The sequence below is a fragment of the Macaca nemestrina genome, chromosome 3 (genome assembly GCF_043159975.1).
Source record: "Macaca nemestrina isolate mMacNem1 chromosome 3, mMacNem.hap1, whole genome shotgun sequence".
Classification (NCBI taxonomy): Eukaryota; Metazoa; Chordata; class Mammalia; order Primates; family Cercopithecidae; genus Macaca; species Macaca nemestrina.
The window spans coordinates 23,596,357-23,612,171 of NC_092127.1; the positions used below are offsets into that span (position 1 = coordinate 23,596,357).

The following is a 15,815-nucleotide window of genomic DNA, read 5'->3' on the forward strand; positions in this document are numbered from 1 at the left end:
TGGGATTCAGAGAAGAAAGTGACATGCTAGAGCTCACACGGCTAGTCAGTGATGTAGCTGAGCTCTGAACATACATTATATTTTCTAAGTTCTGGGCACTTTTCTCTCTAGGACTTGAGTGTTTTTTTCCCTAAGCTTTTAAGCCAAGTTCTCTTGATTTGCAAATCAGTAAAGTGAGGTTTAGAGAGTGTGGAGATACTAAATGCGTTTCAGAAGCTGCTCTGAAGCAGAGCCACTTCCAGAATCCAAATCGTCAAGTATTTCTTGTTTTAATAATCTAAGCACCAAGAACCTTTTTCGTTACATTTCAGTTGTCATTTGGGCAGGAGTTCAACAGTATTACTGAAGCAATAGCTACTGGTAGACATTTGAAAAACTGGGACCAATATCTTCAGTACAAAATATGTATTCAGAAGACTATAAATATATAAATATTCATGCAGTGAGTCCTGGGGGAAAAACACAGAGAAAACCTTAGGTTTTTCTTTTCCTTATTTCTCATGGTGACCTCTTCTGACGTGTACCTGGCACTCCGCACCTGCACAAGTGACACTCTGCAGTGGAACAGTATCTCTGTAGCATTGCCTGTGTACACACACCAGTGGCTGACCTTGCCACTGCCGCCAAATATATTTGTTAAGAAGAGAATGTGAATTAGAATGGTGTGCATATTCTTTGTTTCCTTTAAGCTTTAATTTAGAAACGTGACAGAATTGTCTATGGTGTGTGTTTAAATACGCTGCTGTTAGATTAAGTATTTAAATATTTATTGCATAATAAGAAATGAGAACATGGAAAAGTGATAAGAAATTATACCTACTGATTTCATCAGTTTCACCTGATATTCAGGCAAATTCATTAGAAGTGGAGAATTGATAAGGGAAGAGACATGTTATAATTTGTCAAGCCATTTATAATATGATGTAACCTTATTTATTTTTTTTTTTGTAAAAGCATTGCCAACTTGTGAATGGTACATATATCAATCATGAATCAATAGGCATCTTAATGGTGTCTAGGGTATCCTATTGGTGGTATATTTACCCCGGATCCACAGAATCGACCAAGCCCCACAGCTGTTGAATCGAGACCATCAAAGAGCTCCACATAGTCATAGCCACAGTCTGCTTCTTCTTCCACTTCAAACGTCTGGAAGGATAATTCAAGTCGAGAGCCCCGTTCTGATACTAACAGCCATTCACAGTCAACCTGCCCCGGGTAGTTGTTATCCCCAAACTGAGCATGTGAGTACAGATCTCTGGGTTTTGATTCTGCTTTCAATCGGCCGCCACACTCTGCCCAGGAAAGAAAAATAAAACGAGTAAAGTCAATGGGCTTTAACGGGTCCAATTTAAATTTCAGTGTAGTTTCAGTGTAGCCTAGCCATTGTCTAACTTCTGTTTCTACTTCCAGTATCAGTTATGTTTTCCATAACTGAAGAGTCAGATAGTGTCACGAGTGCCCACCCAGGCCCCAGACATGGACGGTCTGGGTTGGAATCTCAGTCCCAATGCCTGCGGGCCCTGTGACTCCGGGTAAGGGATGTCTTTCAGCCATGTTTTTCTCAAGGGTAAAATACAGATGAAAATAATGGTACCAATTTTAGCGAGGTTTCAGAATTGAAAACATGAAAATCACTTAGAATCTACCACTTAGGGACTCAATAATTTTTAAAATTGTAATACCTAACACTGTCTCTAGTCTCAAATAACTATTTTCATAGAGGAGACTCCAGAGTATTAACTTAAGTTTAATCGTAACAATTTAAGAAGCCCAAATGCAAAGAAGTGAGAAGTAACTTAAAATTCAACAATAGATACAAAACTCCTCAGCGTGTGTTTGTGTTATATAGAACTTTCTATATAGAATATATACAATAGTAGTATTTTACTTCAACAGAAATATTTATCTCACTTGATGGGGAAAAACCTACATATATCATTAATTATAATTATCTTTACAATTCTCGAATCTATCCAACGATAGTCTGTGTTTATTACAAGAAAAAATAGTAAATGCTCCTCACAGCTCCTTTAAAAAAGATAAATTAATAAGCACAGGCTCTACCAGTTATTATTGAGTGACCTTTGTCACTCAAGGTAAATACACCAACGAAATAAGCAAGTGGGCATAAAATGTTTTAGTTAGTATAATTTAGAAAATAAAAGGTTTCAAACACTCCTCTCAGGAACAATTTGTAGTCAGAGCCCCAAAACTTTTCCTTTTTTTTGAGAAGAGCTCTCGCTCTATCATCCAGGCTGGAGTACAGTGGTGTGATCTTGGCTCACTGCAACTTCTGCCTCCCAGATTCAAGCAATTCTCCTGCCTCACCCTCCCAAGTAACTGGCACTACAGGCGCTCACTACCACATGTGGCCAATGTTTTGTAGTTTTAGTAGAGGCAGGGTTTCACCATGTTGGCAAGGCTTGTCTTGAACTCCCGACCTCAAGTGATCCACCTGCCTTAGCCTCCCAAAGTGCTGGGATTACACACATGAGCCACCGCACCTGGCCAGAGCCCTAAAACTTTTTAATTACTGGAGATTAAATAAAGGCAGAGAGTCTACAATGCCCCATCAACCTATCCAAGCAAGTATGGTGGTTAGGAGGGAGATAAAAGAATAGGCTATGAAAAGTGTCAGGAGAAAGTGGAGTTTCTTTCTGTCTCTGTTTGTCAGAGATTGAAAGAGTTTCTGGGAAGTAGGAGTTTTACTGCTAAAATAAGGAACATCCTAGAGGAAATCCAATGTGGTAAAATCTGGAGAAGCAAAACCACTGGACAGCCAAGTACAACTGTAACACTGTGATGGTAGTCTGTGACCAGATAGTCCTTCACGAAGATGGTTAGGCAGCCGAAATTCTAAATTGAACTTTTCAGATTTGTATATAGTTTATCCATATTGTGGTTTGGTGACTTTTAAAAAACAAAATGTTTCTGAATTATGGGTATTGAACCCCTTGTCTGAAATCATGTGTGCCCAAGCAACTCTATGGGCGTTATCATAAACAACAGCAAATTCAGAGACCTTTATGTGACTAACATATGAAGGAACTTCCAGCTAGGGTTCCAGTTACAAGAATGACTTCCCCATTAGGCTGTGTTACACGGTGAATGCAAATGTCCCTCCGTCTTCCAAATGGTAGATGAGTATCTCACACAACCTACTGATAGAGGTGCCACTATTACAAATGTATTTATGTGAGGAAATAGTCCTGAAAGCTGGAATACCAATTACCCTTGGGATTTTATCTCCCAAGTCCCACAGACTGGAAGCCAAGCATCCTCCCTTTCCCAGTATGGAGCTTTTCTTATCTCAGTAACTCCAAGAATTATTTGCCCCTTCACGGGATGGAACTCCCAGTCAAATTGCCTGGCTGCAAATCTGGCTCTATTCTTTACCAGCTGGGAGACTTTTTTCCACACTTTCATTTCTAAAAAGGGAATCATACATAGTACTCACATCATAGGGTCCAGATGAAGAGTGCATAGGTTCATATATGAAAAATGCTTGAAAGGTGCCTGGCATAGTAAAACCTATATAAACTTAAGCTACCATTATTATTGTTATTATTTTCCTATGAGCATATGTAAATGCCATCATCTGTACTCTAGGATCCACTCAGGTATGAAATGAAAAACCCAGAAAAATGAACAACAATTTAAAGCACTATTAATATTCTATTAGGAAGGAAAAATTCTACTTTTGAAGGCCAGTAAAATATTTTGTGAAAAATATTTCTGAATTCAACATATAAATATGTAAATCAGTGTAATCTCATTTACAGATTTTTTAAAATTCTACCTCTTCTCCAAGTTTGAGTATTGACTGATATATTTTGTTTTCAGCTTTTTAAACTAGCTTCGGCACTTGCATTACTTTTATTCCATGGCCCAGGAAGAGCAGCCGGGAAGGACCTGGAGAGCTGGTGCAGGCAGCCTTTTGTGTGCCTGCCTCACGGATATAAGGTAGCATTACAAGGACCAGGATCCAGAAGAAGCAACACTCTGCCAGCCGCAACTTGGAACAAAAATCAAGGAAGAATTAAAGAAATTAAACAGAAGAGGAAAAACGACTTCATAGAGGCTTTATGAATCTGAAAATCACAGGAAGGTGTCTTTATGGGACTTTATTAAAAACTTCTAGAAAAACGACCTACATTTAAAAACAAATGCCTTAAGCTGCATTTAAGGACAACAAGAAGTTCCACGCCCCCCGCTTTTGCGTCCGTTTTCTTTTATCTGTTGCAGTGCACACCCCCATTTCTGTGGATCACTGCTCAAACTAATAAACCTGGACTTAATTTCTAACCGTGACACACACACACAAACACACACACACCCTATGACAGAATTCAGTCCACAGGAATTAATGTTCTAACCATCATTCACTCACACTTACACACCCCCCATGACATAATTTAGTCCACAGGATGAATTTGTAAAGAATGAAATGAACATTTGAATGCTATATGCAAAAGAGGTGTGATTTTATTAAACTGTAATTACTGTTGCACCAACCTATAATATGCCCTGAGAAAATTCCAGAATACAATAGGCAGCCTGAGGGCAATTGCTTCTGGGTGTTTTCCAGAATCCTCCTGGCCATTCAAGCAATGGTCAATAGGTCCTTTATTGTAATAGGTCACTTTAAAAGATGACTTTTAAATACGGTGAACACATTTTCATCGAAACTACCTATTCATTTACCAAGTCAGAAAAATATAAAACCAGTTATTTACTATGTTGGCAATAGCATTTTTATATCATCTAAAGAACAGCTGCCAAAGCAGTTCTTACAGAATTCTGAGAAATGGAAAATGAAGCTGAATAGGAAAGGTAAAAAGGAGGGAAGAGAAGCCTATGGTGAACTTCATTTTAATTTGGAAAGACAAGTTTGTTTATTTCCTGGTAAAGTATTAAACTCCAGGAGAACTCTTGTAATTTGACCTATAAATGCTTTTAGTGAGCAATCCAGTTTAATTGATTTAGATCAAAATAATTTCCTTTCCAAAGAGTTTAATAATATATTACTTTATTTTTAAATGTCATTGACACAGAATATGATGTTTTATATCACAGAAAAGAAGTCCCAAGAGACAATACTTTGATTTTAAAAATTATTTTCTCTCCATGTTTCTCCCGTTTTTCTGTTTTGTAGCCATAGCCTCTTAGAACTAAGACACAGGAAATTTTTTTTTTTCTCTAAAGATTTGCTTCCTTTAATTAAGTTATTTAAGGCTGGAGGAATATCATTTGTTACCTATTAAAATAAATTTGGAATTCAAATTTGAGCAAACTGTCAGAGGAAAAAAGAACTCTTTTCAATTAAGTCCATTTTCCGTGGACTTGTTTTTTTAACTTCTAAAGAAAAGCAGCCATAATTACATATTACATTTCTAGTCACCTAGTTTTAAAATTCATAGTGTTAGAAATTTCTCTTGGGCATAAAATTAAAATTGTATACAAAAATATAAATTTATCTAAGCAAATGAAACTATATACTTAAAGGATCCATCAAAAATAGCCATCCATATTCTAGAAGACAGTAAATAATGAATAAATGCTTTATACATGTAGCAAAGGCTGACAGATATGGTACTGGACTTGGCTGTCTTGTCAGCAGAAATTGAAAGATAAACTGAAAATCATAAGTTTAACTTATCAGACTGTAAGCTGTCAGTAGACAGGAATTCCTTCTATTGTCTTAAAAATTCCCACACATTTACATTGTCCAAAGCAGATGCAAAATAAATATTTGGTGAAAGAGTAGAATAAATGAACCTGTTAAAGAGACTTTGAGGAGAAACAAAAGCAGACTTAAGAGTATTTCAACATGTATGATTACTAGAAAGTAATAGAAAAAAAGAGGTCTACCAGAAAAATTCCAACCTAGCTGAAAAAACAAACAAGTGATATCAAAAATTCTCAGAATAATAAAGGAACAGGAGTTGGGAAGTTGGGACTCTAATTTCAACTATTACTAACTTCTTGTGCTATTTCAGTTACCATTAAATTTTTTAGCCTTAAATTTCTCATTTCTGAAATAACAGGGCAGGCTTAAAGAATATCCATGGCCTGTTTTGCCTAACAAATTGTGATTGGGGTTCCTCACATGGTATCTGAATGGTTGTGAATGAAACAGGGAAATAAAATGAGCCTAGTCACTTGCATACTTTGAAGAGATTTGCTTAATATTTCTATAAAGAAGCATTCAGTCTTCACCTTATAAGAATGATACTTTTATATTCATTTTCTTCCTAATCCAAAAGTTTTACATGAGAAAATATTACTATAGTAGGAAGTACATTATCTTTGGAGACAATCAGAATTAGAATAAAACCCAGGCTTTGACACTATTTTAGAAACTGCAAATTAATCGTCCAGATTTTCACTGGCTTCATCTGCAAAATGAGGATGATAGGATCTATGTCACACAGTTCTTTTGAGGATGCAATCTATGTAAAGTATGTGTGTAAGACTAAAATGCCCAGTGCATTCTCTACCATTGGATCATAATACATGACCTCCGTTAAGATAAAATTAGATCCTCTTAGTGGAATGTTCATCAGAATACAAACACTGCAAATGGCGTGCATGGGAAGAAGTCATGCAAATTAGGGAGGTATGGAGTTTTGCTGCTGTAGGTAACCTTGGGATTATTATTTTACAGATGAGAAAACTGAGATCCAAAGAAATGATCTTTTCAAAAGTTTCCTGCTAGCTAAGGGTTCACTTGTAGCAGGAACCCAGATGTACCGACACACTGAGACATAATAGAACCTCAGTTATCCTGCTTACAAGGGGTAAAAAGAGACAGCATAAAAATAAGTTTTTATAAAAATGAATAAGAAAAAATAGATAATCTTAAAATACTGTATCATCAATTATTTAAACAGTTTCGACAGCACATTTTCACACTACATTTTTGGAACCTATGATGACGATATTTTCCAGAATGTGATGAACTCTGTGCTATCAGTGAAACATTGATTAAATAATAGGATTTTATTTTTCCACCTCTTCATTAGATGACAAATTATAAGAAAAATATTGAAAGAGTAAATGCCAAATGTGTGGAAAATCTCTCATTAGCATGACATTTCTCTGGTCTATGTAAGATTTTCCTCATGTGTAATATTTATATTAATCATAAGAAGTAATTAATTTGTATTATTGATAGAAGACAAATGATTACTATTATTAATCAGATTACTATTCTGACAATATCTTTATCACGGACTTCAGTATAAATCGAATGTTCATAATAAAATGAGTGGAAAATAATGTTGGATAATGGAACAGCTAAAATTATGAATTACAAAACAAAGTGAAAGAATAAAAACAATCAGCAGACATTCATGACAAAATTTCATTAAAATTATTTCATAGATGAATTTGTACGTTTTTATACTGTTTTCCAAGACAAATTTCTCCCATGTATCAATCTTTTATGCATCAGCAATGCCACTAGGTGTCAGTACAAGCTAAATGACCAGTTAATATCTACATTTAACTGATACATGTCTTAACTGAATGAAAAGGAGACATTCTATAGATATTTTATGGAACATATAACAAAACTGTCTCCAAACTATAAATAACATTACTCTATATTTTTGTCTAAAATTTTTCATATTTTTTCTAAATTAAATTCTATTTCTTTAAGATTCCCAGAACAGTTCGTTGAAATGTGTAAGAGTAAATTAGATTGTAGGATTAGGCAAAAGATCATGTTGCCTACCAAATAAACAAAGGAAAAATAGAGGCTCTGTCAAACAGATCAGTCTTAAACTTATTTATAAAAATATATTAATGTAAAATCTAGCTGATCAGATAGGTTATTAGATAAAACATACATTTTTAATATCAAGCCATAGATTTCTATCTGTTAAATATAACATAAAAATCAAACTGCTAATGTTAATATGAAACACATTATATGAATATTTCAGTACAGTTCTACTTAAACAAACTGCACTGATCACAAATCAGGCAAAAGCTATTGGGTCTTCCTAAATGCTCAAGAACTGCGAAAATCTTTAGGTAGGATGCTTGTGGTTCTGCAAATATTTCACAAAGTGCTTCAATGAAATTTCATCTGCTATGCTTGGAGATTTATTTACAATCCTATTATTGAACCAAATTCACCAGAAGAGAAACCTGGATCTTAGTCCAAAAAAGAGAAACACGACTCAAATTTGCTGACCTGTAGAATGTGTGGCTTGAAAGCCTTTTCTTTGAACGGATGCATCAGAAACAAACCGAACAAACATTTTATTTCCAGTAGCCACAAGGGGATCTGGTATCTTGTTGCCACATAGTCGTCCAAGAATTGGTGACTTTTCTGTTTCTCCATCAAATACTTCTAAGTGGTCGTAAGCACATTCTTGATGCTGCTCAATCTCAAATTCACTAAATGCCTTTTTTAAAAAGAAGAAATAAAATTTTTTTTAAAAAACAAATCACTCAAAATGGGACAATTTTCGGGACAGAAATACATATTAATGAAATATGTTCAGGGCATACTCATAATTTAATACATTTAGAGCATTATTGAGAAAGATGTGAAATCGATAAAATATGTAATATCTGAAAAGACACAATGAGGAAAACAATGTAATAACTTCATAAGAAATTCCACTATTTGGCTATTAAAATTCTACTATTTGGCTATTTGGCTACTATTGCAATTCAATCTCAGAATTTAAACAGATTATTAAAAAATGGTATTTTATTCTGAATTTAATCCAAAGGATTCATCAGAAAATTTCAAGCAATCATATTAAAAGATTGGTTCCTTCTGGGTTTGATAATCATAGAACCCATTGGCCATTATCCTACCCCTGGGCACTTAAACTAAACTCAACAAAGTATTATCATATTTTACAAAACTTAAATGCAACAAATCTTCATAGTATAAATGAAAGGAGAATAACTTTCACTATATATTTCTTTATTTAGCTCTTACAAACCCTGTCATTAGCAAACACTGATAATACTTAATGCTAGAATATTTTTAATTTACTTTTCATGTAGATGGTACACTTATTTTAATATTGGACATCTTGGAGAGTTTGAATGCTTGGCTCTTATTTATGACATTTAAAAACTATTCTAATTTACCTGTGTCATAATTTTCATCTGTGTGACTTAGCAAATTTAAAATAAAAAAAATAATTAAATGTATAGCACACTGTAGATCACAAAGCAAAGTTTAATTGAGATGGACTGAAAATAACATTGTCCAAACTATTAATAGTTACATAAATTACAGGTTATTTTCCATTTCCAAAGGCTCTTTTCTTTCCCCAGAAAAACCATCATACATTGAAGAAATAAAGCTGTGATTCCTACTTAAGTCTATAGAATAAAACTAAAATAATATAAAGAAAATAAACATGAAAAAGTATGAAATACATTTCAAACTTTCTTAAAATGCTATAATCCCTACAACAAAATATTGGCACATAAACTTTTAATAAACTTATTTTATTTGATACAGTTTTGCTGAAGTGATCATAATATTCAGTCTATTTGAATACATATCAAAAAAAAAGACTAAAAATTTCTCTGTCTCAGTGTGAACCCACTATCTATTCCATACCACACTACATCACCCACTATCACTTCTGACTTCAGAGGAGTGAAGAAAGAAATGAAAGAAACAATCATGTTAACTAGGGAGTAGAAGAAAGAAATGGAGTTACTTAACAGAAGAAAGAAAAGGGGGAAAAAAGCTGATCTCTCTTTTGTCTCTTTCCACTGCACTCTACTTAAAAAGTAGAGATAAAACATATTATAACCAACAAGCATTAGAGTAATTGTTTATTATAATCATGATGGATGAAAAGGAATGCTTACTTCATTTGAAGAAAGACACTGGCTAGTACAAAAAGACTGAACATACCACAAAGAATCTCACTGGAAGGAGAAGACAGAGTAGGGAAATAGAGCGAACAAGGAGACGTCAGTAGAGTCCATCTATCCTGAAGCACAACACGCAAAGCAGGCGATAACTGAAGGAATGTGTCACTTGTTAATCTCTGTAACCCAGTAGAGTACACACATTGAGTGGGATGCAGAAGATCCTGAATAAGTATGTGGATGTCTGCGTAAATCTGTCAATGTATTCACCCAAAAACCTAGCTGACGTTTATGGCCAACCTCAAGTATGAAAATTCTACAGACAGGGCCTACTAAATCTCATTTTCTGCCTCTCATGAAATAGCAGTCTACTCCTATTACCATTGCGTACATATATACATTTCTAACATCGGTTTGTAATTGATAGGAAACCACTATGAGAAAATTGGCTTAACCGCACCTAGAGTTCTTTATTAAATATGAAACTAAGCTTCTGAATTATAAATGTAATGTAATTTCAAGAGGAAAAACATTGGTTCAGGAAAAGAATATCTAAAAACCACTGCATGTTGAGCAAGTATCTCTTTCGATTGTGATTTAAAGTCATTTATCTGTAAATATACAGATCAAATAACTAGGGAAACCTGCTGTGTAGAAGAGAGTATTTTAAGAAAGTTGGAGGTCGTGGCATTCTAAAGTATTTGCTATAAGTAGTGGCTAAAGCTGGGATCAGAATTTACAGACCACACATGTTCAGTCCATTGATTGGTCCATTGAAGACTGAATGAGTGAGATAAATAGGTGATATTTTTCTTCCTAATGAAATGCAGGATGTCTAGCCTAAATCATAACATCTGTTTAACAGAACAGAGCAACACCATACAAAGTGGCATTGAGCTGGTGGGCTGGGGGCCATAGTGACAGCTGGTCTGGTGCCAACTGGCTACAGCTCTTTATCAAATTACTAATGGAATCAGACTGAGTCTCTAAGAGTCATATTAGTCAAAGGTTCCATAGTGACATATACTCTAGTGATGCAAACAACTCTCATTCATTAAGGTATTAATGAATTTTCTTTTTGGAATAGGTAGCAACTTGTTAGGTCAAATGCCAAGGCTGGGTGGTCCTTTTCCAGAAATCAGTCTGAACTGAAAGCTCCACCACACACAAGCAAAGGTGTGACTAACTCACAGGCTGAGATCTCGGAAGCCTGCCCCTTGTATAGTAGAGATACCCACACAGAGAACCTTCCACACACAGTGACTTTACATCAACAGAAAATATTTCCAGGCCACAGAAATGTATTATAGGAACTCTTTGGAGAGGAAAAACTTCTAAAATATTTTTCAGAGTTCATAATGATAAGGCGTGATATGTCATGTATCACTTTATTCTACAACAGAAGCCGAACCATGAATCTCAATATCTAAATAATAAAGAATGTGCACATTTCCAGCCACCAGGAACCAATGCCGCAGAAATGTCCCCAGAAGACACTACTTAGGTTCCCGAAAAGCCCTGTAAGTTCACAATGGAGACAGGATAGCTGGCAAGGCTGAATGTATAAAGCTGTAAGGAACTCAGATTTCCACTCTAACACTACCTTCCTTTGGTAGACTTAAATATTTTTCTTAAGTGTTGAAAACTTTATAAGTATTTGGGTATTAAAAAACTTTAAAGCATACTCATTCCATGATTATATTTCTATAATTTTAGGGTTACTAATCTAGGTTTTAGAAAGGCCAAAAAAAAAAAAAAAAAAAGTGACTAACCATGGGCCCTAGTCAGAAATCCTAATGCATTTCCCACAAGACAAGCAAGCTAAGAGATTAAGGAGTCCAATTCAAAAGAAATAAAATTGAACTCTCTATATAGGCTGTGGAAATAATAACTTTATTTCTGGAACACCCAAGCAAGACTAATTACCTGGCTGGCCCCTGGCCAGGCTTCCAGACGCTGTTCACTCATATGAACATCTGTAGAGGTTCTTTTATTGAAAATACAGGCGATGGCTAAAGAATGAGGCCTTACAGAGTAACTGCATATATTCACAAAGGACGAGATAATAAAATGACAGCACTTAATGCAGAAATAAAATTTAGCAAGGGTGAACATTTAAACTAAAAGAATTAAAGAGACTGTTGCAATTTGAGCAACTGTAAGATAAGCTTTAGAGGTCCCTAGTCCCAGCCATCTTTCACCTTTTCCTGTTTTTGGTAAAAACTGGCATTTGGTTTCCCACAAAATATGTGAAGGATTAGAGGCCACTGGAAAAACATGGCATCATGGAGTACAAACCTCAGTCTCCTAATTCAAAAGAACCTTTCTTCTCCATGAGTGCTCTATAACTGCGATCAAATATATTTTTATGGATTTATGATAGATAATTATTTAACAGTTGTAGATGTTTGTGTTTTTTAAATATCCCATATATAAAGCTATAATTTGTAACTGTATGTTATTTAGCAAAACTCAAGGATATGATAAATCAACTAAAATGATATAAGCACATTAGCTTATTGCAGTATGCTCGGATGCCTAGAACTTTGTTTGTTAGTATTTTGTTTTGAATGAACATTAATTCAAAATATAAAAAGGTACTACCAAATTTAATGATCAGTTGAATCTTTTGGAACCAAGACAGGATAAAAACAGTGATAACAGATACTTGTGACTGCAATTTCTTTGTACTTTAAAGCTATAATCATTCAGTCAGTACCTCATGATTAAATAAACACACACATGCATAATAAAAACAAAGCAAATGTGTCTTTTGTGGGTCTCTGATGTAGCAGATTGCCAAACTCAATGCCTTAAAACAACACAAATTTATTCTTCTACAGCTGTGGAGGTCAGTAGTCTAAATTGGGAAGGCAAGGCTGTGTGTTTCTAGTTCAATTCTCCTCCCCTCGAATCCTGGCAGCCTTAGTGATTTGCTTTACCAACAGAATGTTCCAAAGTAATGTTCAAGGGCTTCTGAGGCTTCCACGGCCTCTTGGGACACTTTGAGGATCCAGGATTGACAGAAAAGAGTCTGGTTCCTTTGAGACCGCCATGTTGCAATGGTCACGTGTGGGTGCTATAGTTGTCCCGGCTGACTCAGGCTTTTAGCCCTCCACATCAAGATGACAGACATATAATTGCAACCACCTCAACCCTTCAGATATGCTTCCAGGTGAATCAATCAATGTCACATGCAACAGAAAAATTACCAGCAAAGTACTACTTAAATACTGATGCCACTCCCTCAAACTATGAGATACAACAGTGCTTGCTTTAAGCCATGAGGTTTTGGGCTATTTTGCTATGCAGCAGTAGATAACTAGATCAGTGCATAAAAGGTAATAACTGCATTATAATGCCTAAGTCTCAATATAAATCTACAATAAACTGACTCTGATAGTTCAGTTCTCATGTTAATGTACAATAATATATACTAGATTTAGATAATCATACTGTAAACTGAATATACATATGGTGAATGAACATCATGCACATGAATGCTCCTATCTCACAAAGGGCACATAGGAATTTTATTGTAATTCCTATTATCTATAACTGCTAGATCATCTAAGTGTCTTTTTGAGATTATAGCCTTATAACCCAAATTAACCAAAATAATTGTGATCTCAGACACAGTGAAAGAAGGCTTGTTTATACCTATCAGCCACTACCTACATGTCACTCGACAAAACCATACATCAAGTTACAGGACAATTTGGGTTAGAAAGTACAGTAGGCTTTCAAAATTCATAAACTATGATTTAAAAAATTATCTCATAAAATTGTCTTCAGTGACAATTTTCTTTTCCTTGCTTCTAAACTGAATAGGGAACATGTAGAAATCTTGTGTTATCCTGATACCAAAACCAGACAATTACCCAACAACAGCAACAAAAAGCCTGAAGAGCAGTATCACTAATGAACATGGATGAAAAGCCTTCAACAAAATACTAGCAAACCGAATTCAATAGCACATTGAAAAGACCATTCACTATGATAAAGTGTGATTCATCCCAAGGATGCAAGTATCGTTCAACATATGTAGATCTATAAACATGAGGCAAGACATTAACAGAATGAAGGACAAAAATGATCTCATCATATTAATAGAAAAAAAATTTGGCAAATTCAACGTCCTTTCATGTTAAAAAAAAAAACTCTCAACAAATTAGGCATATAAAGAATGTGCAACAACACAATAAAGACTATGTATGACAAACCCACAGCTAACATCATAATCAACTGAGAAAAGCTAAAAGCTTTTCCTCTAAGATCCGAAATAAGACAACGATGCCCACTCTCACCACTTCTATTCAGTATAGTACCGGAGGTCCTAGACAGAGCAATTAGGCCATAGAAATAAAATGCATCCAAATTAAAAAAAAAGAAAAGTTAAATTATCCCTGTTTGTAGATGACACAATCTCATGCAGAGAAAACTCTGAAGACTCCACCAGAAACCTATTAGAAAGTAATAAATAAATTCAGTAAAGTTGCCAGATATAAAATCAATAGGCAAAAATCAGTCACATTCTTATTTACTAGCAATAAACTATCTGAAAAAGAAATCAAGAAAACAATACCATTTACAACAGCTCCAAAAATTATAATACCTTGAAATAAACTTAACCCAGTAAGTAGAAATCTCTACACTGAAAACTATAAAACACTGATGAAACAAAACACAAATAACTTTTTTTTCAAAGGAACAGAAAAAAAAGAAAACACTAAAATGTGTATGGAACCACAAAAAGACTGCATAGCCAAAGCAATCTTGAACAAAACAAAAACTGAAAAACAAAAAAACCAAAGTTAGAATCATCCTACTACCTGACCTCAAAATATACTACAAAGCTATTGTAACCAAAACAGCATAATACTGGCATAAAAACAGGCACATAAACTGACAAAACAGAATAGTGAGCCCAGAAATAAATCCACACATTTACAGCCAACTGATTTTTGACAAAGATGCCAAGAACACACAATAGGGAAAGGAGAGTCCCCTCCTATTGTGTTGGGAAAACTGGATATCCACATGCAGAAGAATGACATTAGACCCATATGTCACACTATATTGAAAAATCAATTCTAAATGAATTAAAGACATAAATATAAGATTCAAAACTATGAAAATTACTAGAGGAAAACGTAGGGAAAAGTTCCATGACATTGGTCTGGGCAATGACTTTTTGGATTTCACCCCAAAAACACAGACAAGGAAAGCAAAAATAGACAATGGGATTACATCAAACTAAAAAGCTTCTGTACAGGGAAGGGAGCAATCAACAGCGTGGAAAGACAACCTACAGAATGGGAGAAAATATTTATGAATCATACATCTGATACTACGCTAATATCCAAAATATAAAAGGAATTCAAACAACTCAATAGCAAGGAAACAAATAAACCTATTTATGAGCAAAGGGCTTGAATAGACATTCCTCAAAAGAAAAGACACAAATGACCAACAGGTATTTGAAAAAAACGTTCAACATCACTAACCATCCAGAAAATGCAAATCAAAACCAAAATGAGATATCACCCCACACCTGCCAGAGTGACTATTATCATAAACACAAAAGATAACAAGTGTTGGTGAGGATGTGGAGAAAAGGGAATCCTTGCATACTGTTGTTGGGAATGTAAATGAGTACAGCCATTTGAAAAAAGTTAAAAATAGAATTAACCTATTGTCCAGCAATTTCACAACTACTGAGTTTATATCAAAAATAAATGAAATCAGGATGTTGAAGGAATGTCTGTTGCTCCCATGTTCACTGCAGCACTACTCACAATAGCCAAGATATGGAATGAACCTAAGTGTCCATCAGTGGATGAATGGATTACAAAATGTGGTATATATACACAGTGGAGCCACTAAATGAAGGAAACCTTGTCATTTGTAGCAACATGGATGAACCCGCAGGACATTACATTAAGTTAAAT

General features: G+C 34.8%; 1 protein-coding gene across 2 annotated transcripts in view; it reads right to left on the reverse strand.

Moving 5' to 3' along the window:
* The window catches only part of LOC105466716 (tolloid like 1), a 226,004-nt gene that overhangs the window by 3,277 nt on the left and 206,912 nt on the right, over positions 1–15,815 (reverse strand). For both annotated transcript variants that reach the window (XM_011715828.3, XM_011715829.3), the window contains 2 exons: positions 8,207–8,420; positions 1,045–1,295 (listed from right to left, as the gene is read on the reverse strand). In XM_011715828.3, the coding sequence (XP_011714130.1) occupies positions 1,045–1,295; positions 8,207–8,420 (465 nt within the window). The remainder of the gene's footprint in view (positions 1–1,044; positions 1,296–8,206; positions 8,421–15,815) is intronic.